General features: G+C 39.0%; 1 protein-coding gene across 1 annotated transcript in view; it reads left to right on the forward strand.

Moving 5' to 3' along the window:
• LOC118818317 (protein jagged-1b) overlaps positions 1–14,605 on the forward strand; it is a 104,025-nt gene that overhangs the window by 84,738 nt on the left and 4,682 nt on the right. Inside the window, exons 5-11 of the mRNA XM_036585545.1 lie at positions 1,073–1,133; positions 1,314–1,444; positions 3,397–3,516; positions 4,424–4,537; positions 10,203–10,316; positions 12,847–12,960; positions 14,507–14,553. Coding sequence (XP_036441438.1) covers positions 1,073–1,133; positions 1,314–1,444; positions 3,397–3,516; positions 4,424–4,537; positions 10,203–10,316; positions 12,847–12,960; positions 14,507–14,553 — 701 coding nt within the window. The remainder of the gene's footprint in view (positions 1–1,072; positions 1,134–1,313; positions 1,445–3,396; positions 3,517–4,423; positions 4,538–10,202; positions 10,317–12,846; positions 12,961–14,506; positions 14,554–14,605) is intronic.

Below are 14,605 nucleotides of genomic sequence, written 5' to 3' on the forward strand. Positions count from 1 at the left end.
GTTAGATGGTCAGCATTTGAGTGTCGTGTTCAAATTTTTTGCCTCTCTAGTTATGGTAGCTACAGTGAGGTAGACTAGTAGGTGGGTGTTAACCTCAATATAACAGCGCCCGACTCTGGCTACTCCACTGCTCAGTGAGTGGGTTTTCATGCACTTAATAATCCGATCATAATCAGATTTTTGCAGTTATCTGATTATTTAAATGGTCGTGTAAACACCATACTCCGATCTAGAAATCTGATAAAGAAATCCGATAAAGAGGCTGGATTTTAGCTCAGTAATCAGATTTCTCAGCGCATGTAAGCTCTTACTCTGATTTCTTTTATATTTCTCAGTCTGCTCATGTGCGAAAACGACCGTAAATAAGCGAGCAGCGTCGCCACGAGACGCAGCAAAACACTTTTGGAGCGAAGATGAAACTAAATTGCGTCTTCTTCTGTGAGTTTATTGGCCGGTGGCATAGCAGCCCAAAAGACCCCCAAAAGACCCATGTACACCCAAATGTTTTCTTTTATCTGATTGCTTAAGTGCGTGTAAACATGTTGATTGGATTACTGACAAAATCTGATTTTCTGCAGTTATCGGATTAATAAGCGCACAAACGCACTCAGTGAAACAACTGGCATAATTACGCCAGAAGGTCTAACCTTTTATTGAAATTGTTGTAATCAATGTCACAGTTGTGTTTGCAAGTAGAAAATAAAAAAAATAAATAAATTTTATGATTTGAATTTTAATTATTGTTTCGCAGAAAGAAAATACATCCCCCAATGTTTTTCTCCAAAACAAACAGGAAAAAGTTGTATGTACAGAGTCAAACTCGACTATAATAATATAAATCAAACAATGTAATTCATTCTGTAACTAAAATATAACATAGTAAAATTATAAAATTATAAAAATAAAGCCAGACTTCAAACTGCAGAGGCTGATCATGAGGCTGTCGGAAGTTTTTTTTATGTTTGTGTTTGCTGTAGAACGTCCGAATCGCTTGTGTGAGATGGCGCCTGTACTGTTTACAGTATTGCTAATCTGAGTTGATACCAAATTTTGTGTGTGTGTGTCGTTGCAGCGGTGTGTAAGCAGGGATGTAACCTGGCTCACGCTTCCTGCAGCCTTCCGGGAGAATGCAAGTGAGTCACGGCAAAGAACCACCATCCCACACTGCCCTCAGATCACATACGGTCTGTACTATCAGTAAACTTATACACCCTCATCCGGATCTCTCTTTATCTGTCTCTCTCTCTCCCTGTCTCTCTCTCTCGCTCTCTCTCCCTGTCCCTCTCTCTCTCTCTCTCTCTCTCTCTCTGTAGGTGTCACTATGGCTGGAAGGGGAATCTGTGCGATGAGTGTGAGACGTTTCCAGGTTGTGTTCACGGGACCTGCTCCGAACCATGGAAGTGTGTATGTGACACCAACTGGGGCGGTCTGCTCTGTGATAAAGGTGGGATCAGACATGAGTGTGTGTCTCAGCTTTGTGTGTTATGTGAAAACATCCTTTGACAGTTTGTCAGCTGTCATGCTGTCTTAGGTCTGTCTCTCTTATATAACTTCAATTAGGCACCAATTTCGCCCAAAAGAAATTTTTTATCACTAAAAAATGCACTGAAGAGAATTTTTTGAAGAGAAAATTAGGTAATAAATAAAAGGTAATAAATAAAATAAAATAAATAATAATAAATAAAATACATTATTAATATTGACAAATTCTGCTTTCAATTGGACAAACCTGAGCTGACTACTTTTTGGGTACACTTTCCACTTTTACACTGTCTTTTGTGATTTTTTTTCCCTTAATTAAAAAACAAATGACATAGACATGTTAGCAGCTTTCGTTTCTGCTTCTGCTCTTTTGCAGTATTCTGTGTAGTGAATGACCTCAACCTGTAGAGGAGCAGTTCTTAAGTGTTTTGCCAACTGTAGATACTTGGATGAACAGTGATTATAAATCTCTTGTCTAATATCCCTCAAAGAAACCGTAGAACAGTTCCACTGTTGATCTACTGCTGCTCAAACTGTTTGAATGTGTTTAAATGTATCTGATCTGACCAGAAACAGTGCAACAGTGTTCAATCACAATTTCCATATTTCATTATCGTTCAAATGATTTGTGAAGTGTTACTACTTTGTTGTAGTCCTGTTTAATGTTTTAATATGAGCAAAATGTCTAAAAGTGTCACCTTTGACTGTATTTCAGTGGCCGAAATTTTGTTGCAGTGCTAATTATTATTATTATCATTATTATAATCTTCATTTCCAAAAAAGTTGGCAGAGTAGAGATGAATAAATTCCTTTTCACCTGCATTAAATTTAAAACAGTACAAAAATACAATATTTGTGTTATTGTTTTTAATAAATATAGGCTAGATTTCCTTGATATTGTTGGGGCTTTGCTTGTGGACTGCCCTGTTCAGTATACACCACAGATTTTTAGTTGGATTCAAATCTGGAGACTGAGAGAGCTGTTGAAAGACCTGAGGCCACAATTTCTGTGTGGATTTTGGTGTGTTTGGGGTCATTATCTTCCGGAAAGTCTACTCACAGGTAATTTTTAGCCTTCTGGGAGAGGGACAAGTTTTGGGCTCAAATCTTTTTTTTCTTGTTTTTTTTAGTGGAATTCATTATGAATCTGATCACATCACACAATGCCAGTTGAAGTCCCAATAACATTTTGCAAAGTTCAGGCGATGTATTTTGTAGCTTTCTCTCGGAAAGGCCTCTTTCGTGGAACTCTTCCAAACATTCCAAACTATTGCACAATGCTTTTCCTTTGTGTTTGCGTGAGTAATTACATAATGAGTACATATGGAAAACAGCTTTCTGTAGTAGTATTGCAAGTACTGAACTTATGAATGATTGAGCACTAAAGCCTTCTGTCTGTGCTTTTTATAGACGTGTTTGTGAATAAAAAAGTGCTTCAATTGACTTCATTGTAAGGAACACATATTGAGGATTTTTTAAGGTCTTGTTATTTGTTCAGTATATTCCAGATCGGGAATCCAAATCCAAATGGTTCATTCACTATGCTTTAAGCTATATACATTATTACCTATATTAGTAGAATTGGAGATCTGTGAAAATGTCCAAAGAATGGCTGTAATAACAGTTTGCAGAAAACATATTATGCAAACTATTGAGCATGAATACAATCATAAAAGGTGCATACATATCTATAATGGGAAACTCATATGTGGACACGGTGCAGTAATAAGAATTTATAAAAAAAAATCTAAATTTTAAAATAAAATGTTAACTCCACAAACTTGTTGCTGTATCGTGTAGAGCTCCCTTTATGTGGGAACTTTTATGTGACAGCTCCTTATCAGCATCCTATGCTGAATCTCTCTCTCTCTCTCTCTCTCTCTCTCTCTCTCTCTCTCTCTCTCTCTCTCTCAGATCTGAATTACTGTGGGAATCATCAGCCATGCAAGAACGGAGGCACTTGTATCAACACAGAACCCAACGAGTATAACTGTGTGTGTCAGGACGGTTTTCTTGGCCGCAACTGCGACACTGGTGAGTGGAGTGGTAAATTTGATTCGTGCGCTGATGAGCACTATTGTTGAGAGGGTCCCTCTCAACTCCCACACTAATGTAATGCCTGAATTCACTTGGAGAACCTGTCCATGCAATGCACTCTTCCATAGCTACTGCTGCGAGGCTGGACATGCTTGACAGATCAGTAAGAAAACTCAGGAACAAACATCTGTTTGATAGCCTAAACAGAAAGTCAGCCAGTTTCAGCTAGTTTAATGTTTGGCTACAGTGGCATAGCTAAAAGGGATTTCCTGATATTCCACCGAATACCATTCGCCAAACGTGTAGTCTGATCTTCAGAGTCTGACCAAATCGGACTGAGCCATAAAACTGCCGCAATATCAAGTTTAGCTCAGTTTTGTCAGTTTTTAGATCAATATCAATGTTGTTTTGTTCCAGCCAGTCTGTAAAGCATCTTACAGCCCATTTAGTTTGGCGAATGGTGTTGGGTTCATTTCTGGCTGATTCCAGGTTGTTTAGCTGTTCTGTCTCAGCTGCCGACTGAAAAGCTGCTCAGTGGTGATGACAGTTTTGGAATTTAGTGTCGCCTCATCTTCAGAGTCTGACCAAATCGGCTGTCGGTCAAATGTGATCTTAAAAGTGTCCATTTTCTGTTTGTGGTAAAGTAAGAAGTGAAAACATTCAAATGGCTTGAGCGTCTCCTACAGCTGTCAAAGTCGTTGCTTAGCAACGGCGTCTCAGCAGAGTGATACAGCGTTTGTGAAAAAAACGTGACATGATGGTGAAATAACAGCACGGCTAGAACGCTTCTCAATCAGCTTGCGTGGCCGGAACTAACTGTTGTATAATAAAAGAACAAAAATGAACTGTTTGAATGCCTCAATGCTTTTTCCCAACATTCATTTCATTATTCTTTCTCTTCCAGTGGAGCACGCATGTCTCTCGTCCCCGTGCATGAATGGAGCGACGTGTGTAGAAGACCAGACTGGCTTCAGTTGTGTGTGTGCAGATGGCTGGACCGGACCCACCTGTGCAGCTGGTACACACACACACACACACACACACACACACACACACCCCTCTGGTGTGTACAGTGTAATCAGCAGCAGTCAGAAGCAGCTGACATTTCCACTGCTGACTGTAGATTCCAATCAGGACTGCACCAAAATAACACTGATTAAAGTGGAACACAAACAATCAACAATCAAACAAACTCACAGGTAGGATATGCAGTGGCTCTGATGTAATGTTACTGCCATCAGTGGAAAAACTGGGTATGTGAACTAGTTTCAGCCTGAGAAAAAGGCTAATTATGTACGTGTGTGTGTGTCTTTAGATCTTTCCTGCAGAATGTAACCAGCCAACAATCACACGCTATACAAAAATGATCAGATCATATCAGAACCACAGTTAATCCAGTCCAAACACATGTATTCTTATACAAAAGTTCAGACAGTCGATAAAATGCAAATAAAAGCAGAAAGCAGTGATTTCTGAATATACATTGATCTGTGTTTGAACAGTACAAAGACAAGAAATGTAATGTTTCATCTTTATCAGCTTCATTGTTTTTGTAAATATACATTCATTCTGCAACAATTTAAGGCTAGAAATATTGTGAAATGTTAAAAAAAGTCTTAACCCCTTAAATGGTCTGGGCCCACCGGCGGGTCCTGTAACCTAAGAACAGCTCAGCCAGTTTGCATTGAAGTCTCCGTAGTCACTGAATAGCATGCATTAGTATGTAATAAGATTGTGATTTTAAGGGGATAAACAAACACAGAATGGCTTTCATGATGTGTCCATACCTGAAACAAACTGACCTTAGATAAAATGAGGCAGCAATCAAAACACACAGCAAATGCAAACTTACTACCTACAGTTTCAAAGGAAATTCGGGAATCACTTCTTTAAACCGGATGGCTGTTTTCTGGTTGAGTGAGTTCTGAAAGGATCTATAGAGACGCAACTAATTGTTACTGGCGTTTAGCTTGATGAACAGTTTTTATTTCCCATCTGACTGATAAAACCAGCACAGATAACCTGAGCTAGTTTAATCCCTTAAATGGTCAGGGCCACTAGGGGGCCTAAAGTTTTATTACACACTTATGTAACCTAAGAAAAGCCAGTTTGCACTGAAGTCCCTGCAGTTACTGAATAATAAGCCTTAGTATGTAATAAGCCTGGGCTTTTAAGGGGTAAATGGGTGATGCAGTCATGCTTAGGTATAAAAGGAGCATCCAGGAAAGGCCTGGTCCTTTATGAGCGAGTATGGGTCAAGGTTCGCTACTTCACTAATAAAAAAAAAGCAAAAAAATACAGCAGTTTGAAAATAACAGTTCCTCAGTGATCAGTTGCAGGGATTTTAGGTGTTTCACACTCTACAGTGCGTAATATCATCAAAGGATTCAGGGAATTGTCGCAGCCAAGAGCTCTCTCTCTCTTGTGCCCAGGGTCTGGACATTTATCAGTAACTCTAATATTATCTAGACGATTTGCCCCAGTAACTGTCTGTAATCTGACATCTTCAAAAAGACTTAAAAGAATCAAAGAATATCAACAAAAATGAAAAAGGATGAAGAGGAATGAAAAAGACTTCAGCCGCTGAGTTCTGGAGGAAGGAAGGAAAAGGCCTTCACTTTATTGAGCATCTCTCTCTCTCTCTCTCTCTCTCTCTCTCTCTCTCTCTCTCTCTTTCTTACTCTTTCCATCTCTCTGATTTGCTTTGCTCTTTTTTCTCTTTTTCTGTCTTTATTTCTTTTTCTTTTTCTCTCTCTTTTTTCCCCTCTTTCACTTTCATACTTTCTCCCCATTCTCTCTCTCTCTCTCTATCTCTCTCCTCTTTTGTTCTATCCATCCCTCTGATATGCTTTCTCTTTTTCTGTCTTTCTTTTTCCTTTTCTATTTTCTTTGTTCTTTTCCTCTCGCTCTTCTGAAAGAGGCTCTTTTTCTTTCTTTCTTTCTTTCTTTCTTTCTTTCTTTCTTTCTTTCTTTCTTTCACTCTCTCTATTCTTTCTGTCTTTCTCTCTCTTTCTCTTTGTCTCTGATTCTCTTTCTGTCTGTTTCTGTCTCTTTTTTCTTTTTCTCTCAATTTATTTTCCCCTCTTTCAGTCTCATACTTTCTCTCTATCCCCTCTATTTCTCTCTCTCTTTCTCTCTCTGCCCCCTCTCTTTCTCTCTCTCTCTCTCTCTCTCTCTCTCTCTCTCTCTCTCTCTCTGTCTCTCTCCCTCTCTCTCTCTTTCTTTAGAGGAGAGAGTCTTTTTTTCTATCCATCTCTTTCTTTCTCTTTTTCTGTCTTTCTTTTTCTTTTTCTATCTTCAATGTTCTTTTCCTCTCGCTCTTCTGACAGAGGCTCTTTTTCTTTCTTTCTTTCTTCTTTATCTCTCTCTCCCTGCTTTCTCTCTGTCTTCCTGTTTTTTTCTCTTTATCTCTGATTCACTTTCTCCACTTCTGTCTTTATTTCTTTTTCTTTCTGTTTCTTTTTCTCCTCTTTCACTTTCACACTCTCATTCTCTCTCTCTGTCTCTCTCTCTCTCTCACTCTCTCTCTCTCTCTCTCTCTCTCTGTCCCTCTCTCTCTCTCTCTCTCTGTGTGGTTGATTTATCTGTATTTGTTCAGAATCCACCGAGAGCAAAAACAGAGGAGCATCCAAGGGCACCCGGTTTCACTCTTCTATAACTCCACCTCCAGCTTTTACCGCACACACCACTCTCTCTCTCGTTACCACATTCAAAGTCACAGTTCCATCACAGCACTCATCCGTGTAATAAGTCCGCCTCCAGTTATTACAGACATGCACATCTCTCTCTCTCACACACTCAGAGCGATCCACAAGTGCTCAGTCTGTTCAGACAGAGCTGAATATTATCATAAGCATGCATTAAAATCATTATCACTCAGAAAGATGCTGCAGCTGACTGGCTGTAATTCGACTTCGGTTGAATAAGATGCAGTTATGAGAGAGTTCAGAAACCCAGCTCATGCATACTGATATGCTTATGATGGTTAAATGATTAACCACTGAAAGCTCAGGCTTATTCAGTTACTTATATAACTCCTATTTAATAATGGAGTTACTAGAGTGAGGAAATTAGGTGTAAACCAACATGAGAACGAGACTAAAAATCACGTTTGTTCTTTACATATGACAATAAGTGCATCAACAATTCTAGGAAATCACATTAGTCTAGTGCAGTGGTCGGCAACACGTGGCAACACAGTTTAACAGTAAATGGTCTTAAACTCTGGAGTTAATGTAGAACTGCTAATTCACCCTTTAACCCTGAAGATCAGCACAGACTGCTGGTCACCATAGCAACACAGACAACTAGCTAGTAGCTAATGAAACGGCAAAGAGAGAGATTTAAGGCGAACATCGATAATTTGGAGATGAATGGACTTATTTGCGTTCATAATCACTCCAGCTGGTTTCCTGATATGTTTAATCTGACAAACACTAAAAAGTTGTGAAGCTTCTCATTTGAATTTTTTTCCGTTCCACCTTAAATGGTGCATTACATTCTGGCACCTCATGCGAAAATTCGAACAAGAAGCTGGTGAATGAGAAGCGACGTCAGCCTCGTAAAAAGTCAAACAGACATTTTAAGAGACATTTTACAAGAAACTGTTCTACTTTTGTAAAAGTTAAAAGTTTCCTGCTAGAGATGCGAGAAAAGCGGCTTTAACATTAGCTGGGCTAAAGCTTAAAGCAGAGCAAAGTAAGCCTGCGTTTTGGTTTGTAATATATGTTTAGCCTATACTAGTACATTAGCAACATACTGAGACACATTTACAGCCAAGATGGTGAAACGTTTATTCAATAAAATGGACATGAAATGTTGTGGCTCCCAAGATGGATTGATTTTTGTTGAAACTTGACAAAATGTCTCTTCTTAACATTTGGCTTGCAGACCCCTGATGTAGTAGAATAGTAGAATAAAAGGCAGAAATGCCTAGAAATGCCTAGATTTCTAAAAATCTAGCACACGAAGAGCATTTCTGAAGGATAACTATCACACAGCAATTAAAAGTAATTTATTTTTTAGCAGGAAAGCAAACAGGAAACACGTTTGGTATTCTGTTCTTTTCAGGAGGCTTTCAGTTTTACAAAGAAATCAAGAGAGAAAGTTCAGTCTCAGAAGTTGTTTTTTTTTTCTGGTCATTTTGGTCATTTTCTGCTTTTCATGATCCAAATAATTCCAAACAAATCCAGGGATACTGAGGTCTGTTTATCTGATGGTGACAGTTTTGGTGGTCTAACAGGGGGTTGTTAGGAGTCCCATTCTCTCCATATCTGTTAATAATTGTTCAAGTTTTGTTGTCTTTTTCCTTCTTCTGTTACTTATTTTCCTCTGACTTTCCCCCATTCTTACTCAAGTGGGTTATTTTATATCTAATCTCCTCAGAAATATCTCCTTAAAAATAAATAACACATTTAATGACTGTTTTAACTGGAAATGAAATGAGTCTCTGGGTCGTTCTCCATCTGGAGTGGGAATTCAGGTGAATATATTTTTTAAAAAATTGTTTTTCTTTTCATCCCAAAACTAAACAATCTCAATATGTCCATTAATATCTCATAATATCTCACATTATCATGTATACAAAAAGGAACTTAATTCCAAACATATTTTACAGTCACTGGTGTTGTATGAATGTGGTGCAACACCAGTGACTGTGACTCCAGTGACATTCTGGTTAAAACAGAAGATTTTGTAAATTGGCTGACTCATTAATGGTCAGGTGACCTTGTGTAACTATTTAAAATCAGTAATATAAATGATATTTTGGCATAATTTTGACAACATTTTAATTCCCCAGCCATTAAAGTACATAACACCAGTGACACATAGAAGTTATGAGCTGCCTGATCAACAAAATTATTAATAAATTAATGAAATATACTGAGCGAGTGTGACTCGCCTTCTCATGCCTTTAGCTGCTTCCTCTCTGATGAGCTTCAACCCAAAGAAGCAGATTAATAGAGCTGAAAATACAACATAAGAGTCCTGATAACACCAGTGACCAAAATCTCTGTGACAAATGAATTTTTTAAATAAAATACATATTTTTAATGTAGTGTAATATTAATGATATAAAAAAAGAAAAATCAGTGAAATCATAAAGGAAAGGTGTTATTTAATCTTAGCTCAACTATGTAAATGTACATACCGACTTCTGGAGCTGTGCCTAATATTTTAAGCATCTTTTGAAGCCCTGCAGCCTTTGTGACACAGTTTCACCTCCAACTGGAGAATGACCCTCTGCATTTTACATAACACTACATTGTATATTTTATGTTGTATGCAAGCTTTACCAAAGTTAGATCTGTCCAAATTATATCAAAAGGAAAGACATACATGTAGACATTAGGAAGATATTCATAGGGCCTATTTGCATATGCATATTACTTGCCCACGAGACAAAATTAAACCTAATTAGAAAGCAATCACAGATTTAGGCTCCCTAGTGCTTTAATATAGTGATTTAATATAGTGCTAATATGAATCAGAACATAATTAGGTGAATAAAATAAGAGAAGATGACAGAGAAATCAGGGTGTTAAAGGATACGAGTAAATTAAGGTAGAAATATCGCAACTTTCTGGTTGAGCATTAAAAGTTCAAGGGGTTACAGCAGTGAATTGCATGGATTGTTTGCATGTATTTGACTTACATGTATTTGCTTGTCTCATATTGTGTAGCAGTGCTGCAGTGTGACTCGGCCCCGTGCAAGAGTGGGGCCACGTGCCGAGAGACGCCGCGGGGCTTCCAGTGTCTCTGTCCTCCAGGCTGGACCGGCAAGACCTGCCAGATAGGTAAACACACACAAACACACACTTACATACATACATGCGCATATCCTCCCCCGGCTGTCCTGGTCTCTGTAATTAGCCGTCTGCCCGCACATGCCCGTGCCTCTCTGATCCTGTCTGTACCAGTCCGCGCTCTCCTGGACCTGCTGATGCTTGCCTGAGCCTGTCCTTACCTGTCTGTACCTGTCCACACCTGTTCATCTCTGCCTCTCAGTTCACAGTATAGAAGGACAGGCCAACAAATAAGCCCACTAATAAAGGAATTAAGCCCACTAATAAAGGAATTAAGCCCACTAATAAAGGAATAGGTCCACTAATAAAGGAATAGGCCCACTAATAAAGGGACTAAGCCCACTAATAAAGGAATAAGCCCACTAATAAAGGAATAGGCCAACTAATAAAGGAATAGGCCCACTAATAAAGGAATAGGTCCACTAATAAAGGAATTAAGCCCACTAATAAAGGAATAGGCCCACTAATAAAGGAATAAGCCCACTAATAAAGGAATTAAGCCCACTAATAAAGGAATAGGTCCACTAATAAAGGAATAGGCCCACTAACAAAGGAATAAGCCCACTAATAAAGGAATTAAGCCCACTAATAAAGGAATTAAGCCCACTAATAAAGGAATAGGTCCACTAATAAAGGAATAGGTCCACTAATAAAGGAATAAGCCCACTAGTAAAGGAATAGGTCCACTAATAAAGGAATAAGCCCACTAATAAAGGAATAGGTCCACTAATAAAGGAATTTAGCCCACTAATAAAGGAATAGGTCCACTAATAAAGGAATAAGCCCACTAATAAAGGAATAGGCCTACTAATGAGGTGCACTTATTGATCTGCAGAAATTTAAAATGCTAAATTATACCTGGTCATGTCTTCAGACACCTCTTAGTCCAGCGTGGAAAGACACTGTTGCATATACAGCAGCACTGCTGTGTCTGATCCACTCATACCAGCACAACACACACTAACACACCACCACCATGTCAGTGTTACTGCAGTGCTGAGAATGATCCTCCACCCAAATAGTACTTGCTCTGTGAGGGTCCGTGGGGGTCCTGACCACTGAAGAACAGGGTAAAAGGGGGCTAACAAAGTATCAGAGAAACAGATGGACTACAGTCTGTAACTGTAGAACTACAAAGTGCACCTATATAGTAAGTGGAGCTGATAAAATGAACAATGAGCGTAGAAACAAGGAGGTGGTCATAATGTTATGCCTGATCGATGTACATGCAACCCTATACAGATAAATACATACATGCATAAGTACATAAATAATTTGCCAGATTCAAAAGATATATCCACTCATCTTGTTGCACTTTCCCTATCATTATCTAACAAAACATACATAAAATGTCCACAAGATACCTAAATTTATAAATGGCTCTATTAATTATCCATTGATTGAATGACTTTATGTCAACCCAAGATGCATCGAGCATCATTTTCCCACGACACTATTGTTTCTTTGCCAACCTTCGCTATCTATTAACCCGGATCAGACGGTGCGCTGACTGTTTGTTTAATGATTAAAGAGGGAGGAATCGGAGTGTTTGGACAGAGCAGACTGTGAGGCAGGCCAGGGCATGTTCACTAATGGAAGAATCTTTTTTACACTTGGCTGCCCCTCGTGGCCCACCTCAGCGCTCGTTCCCTAGAGTGTATCATGCTCTCAGTTGCAGTCATGTGTCAAACTGACACCTCAGAACACCCCCGCTCTGAAAGGGCGAGCAAATTTTGATCAGACTCAGCGACAGTTATTTTCTCAGCGACAGTGATATTTGTTATCTGAAGTGTAATCAGTGTTTTCTGAACGTCTTCAAGTGTATCTGCCAATGCAGTGCTCAGCCTCACTTTGCAGGCGAATTCTGAACACCCCACTTCACATTGTCGTCAAATCATTATTCTGATGATGGGAATGGTTTGTTTGACAGAAATGACTAGTCAGATGAGCGGGACAACAAGCTAGAAGCTAAAGTTAGAAATATAGCTACTTACAAAGACAGAATTAATGTTCTAATTCTAGCATGGTTGTATTTATTAGCCTGTAGATCAGTGGCTAGCCTAGCAGTCAGGATTGATTGACACCACAGGGATTCCCAGTGGTTGTATGATGTATATGAGTGATTCCTGATGGTGTATTGACACTACACCCGTCAGGCAAAACATTATGACCTTGTTTCTACGCTCATTGTCCATTTTATCAGCTCCACTTACTATATAGGTGCACTTTGTAGTTCTACAGTTACAGACTGTAGTCCATCTGTTTCTCTGCATACTTTGTTAGCCCCCTTTTACCCTGTTCTTCAGTGGTCAGGACCCCCATGGACCCTCACAGAGCAGGTACTATTTGGGTGGTGGATCATTCTCAGCACTGCAGTGACATTGACGTGGTGGTGGTGTGTCTTTGGGGTGTCACACCCGACTGAGATCAGCAGTTAGTTATCAAGCTCACTTTGTACTGAAGCAGGAAAATCACCAAACTGTGCTGGAATATCTGAGTAAAAGAAAAACTCTGTTTGCAGATATGAACGAGTGTGAGGTGGGCGTCTGTGTCAATGCTCAGTCCTGCCGAAACCTGATTGGTGGATACCTCTGCAACTGTCTGCCTGGATGGGTGGGGCCGAAGTGCGATATAAGTGAGTATGGGAGGGATGCATTTTGATACATGCAGCTTTCATAACCACATTTTTGTTAAAAGCGTATCACTAAAAATGTGAAGGAATTTTAATGCAGGACAATAGAGAAATTATTTATTCCAAGTAGTTCTGTTGGTCCATTTGTTATGAAATTTTGACACAGAGATTTTGAATTATGTCAATCAATGAAAACCGTCTAAAATATGATATGAGGTTTTGTCCCAACAGCGATGATTATATATATATATATAGTACAGCTTTCATCATTGTTTTCAAGGCTACTAAATGAAGCACTATTCAAGCTGGACTGCTTTTACTAAACTATATACTGTAATGTAATTTGTAAGACATCTGACTAGCTGATTTATACAGGATAAAATATGTGTTCCCTAAATTACGACTGATAGACGTACTGAAATATCATGGCCTTGTGGTTCATGTCAGTGTTACATCACAAGAACCACATTACACACCACCCAGCGTGTCTATTAGCAGGTTTTCTCATTACATTAGTGCTAGATCAGTTTGAAGCAGACTGCTTACAGAGGGAGCTCAGCCAATTACAGAAGGTGATTAGTTCAGGAATTATTACTTGACAGATTTAAAAAAAAAACATGGACGTTAAAGATTTATGCTGAATTAAAAGGACAACTCTCATCAGCAAACACTGAAAACTAATCCAGCACAAACAGGGTGTAAAGCTAAAGCTTTGGAGTTTAACATGTTATATATATATATATATATATATATATATATATATATATATGTACTATGAGAATTCCTGTGGTGTCAATCAATCCTGCTAGCCTAGCCACTGATCCACAGGCTAATAAATACAACCAAGCTAGCATTAGTATAACTTTTACCTTGGTTGTCAAACAAAAATTGCAAATAAAACAGTGATTCTGTCTTTATTCAGCACAAAATGTACACCAGAGACCAGTTTTTTACCTTTTTAGTCAGAGAAAATAATCAAACTGAGGTAACGTCAGATAGCCAGATAGCCACCTTGCTAACTTTAGCGTTTAGCTTCTGAACCTCCTCAACTCTACACTCCTCAGTCTCTGTATGGGAGTGTTCTTTTGGCATCCTAGCTGTATCATTAGCTATCTGGCTTCCTTCTGCGTTTACCAGCTAAAATAAACAATTATAACTTCAAAACAGCCACCAAAACCCCCAACCCCCCAAAAAATCATCTCTAAATCGGTAGAATTTGTCAAAAGTTCCTCCGATCGTCAGAAACCTAGTCTTTAAACTCAATAAATCGACACCACTGCAGGATCTGAGTAATAATGTTTACAACAGAAGGCAGCGATGATTTCATTTTTCATTTTAGCATTTAGCCTCCCTGAGTGAGAGTGATCACCTGTACCTGCTTAGACAGTCCTGTGTTATTTAAAAATGCCAGCTGCAGATCCTTGTAATGAAGACATTTGTTAGCTAGCACCTCGGTACCATTCGTAATCCACTGTGCAGCTGTAGCTCTTTGCTGTGCTGGACAAGCAGTCCTGGCTATTGATTGTGTTAAATATCACCAACTCAACAGGGAACAGTAGCTGCCAGGGTTCGTGTCACAACGGAGGACGCTGCGAGGTACGGCATTCACTTCTCACTTTTTAAATTATAATGTGCGACTCCTGAATCG

This window comes from Colossoma macropomum, unplaced genomic scaffold, assembly GCF_904425465.1.
Source record: "Colossoma macropomum unplaced genomic scaffold, Colossoma_macropomum, whole genome shotgun sequence".
In the NCBI taxonomy this organism is placed as follows: Eukaryota; Metazoa; Chordata; class Actinopteri; order Characiformes; family Serrasalmidae; genus Colossoma; species Colossoma macropomum.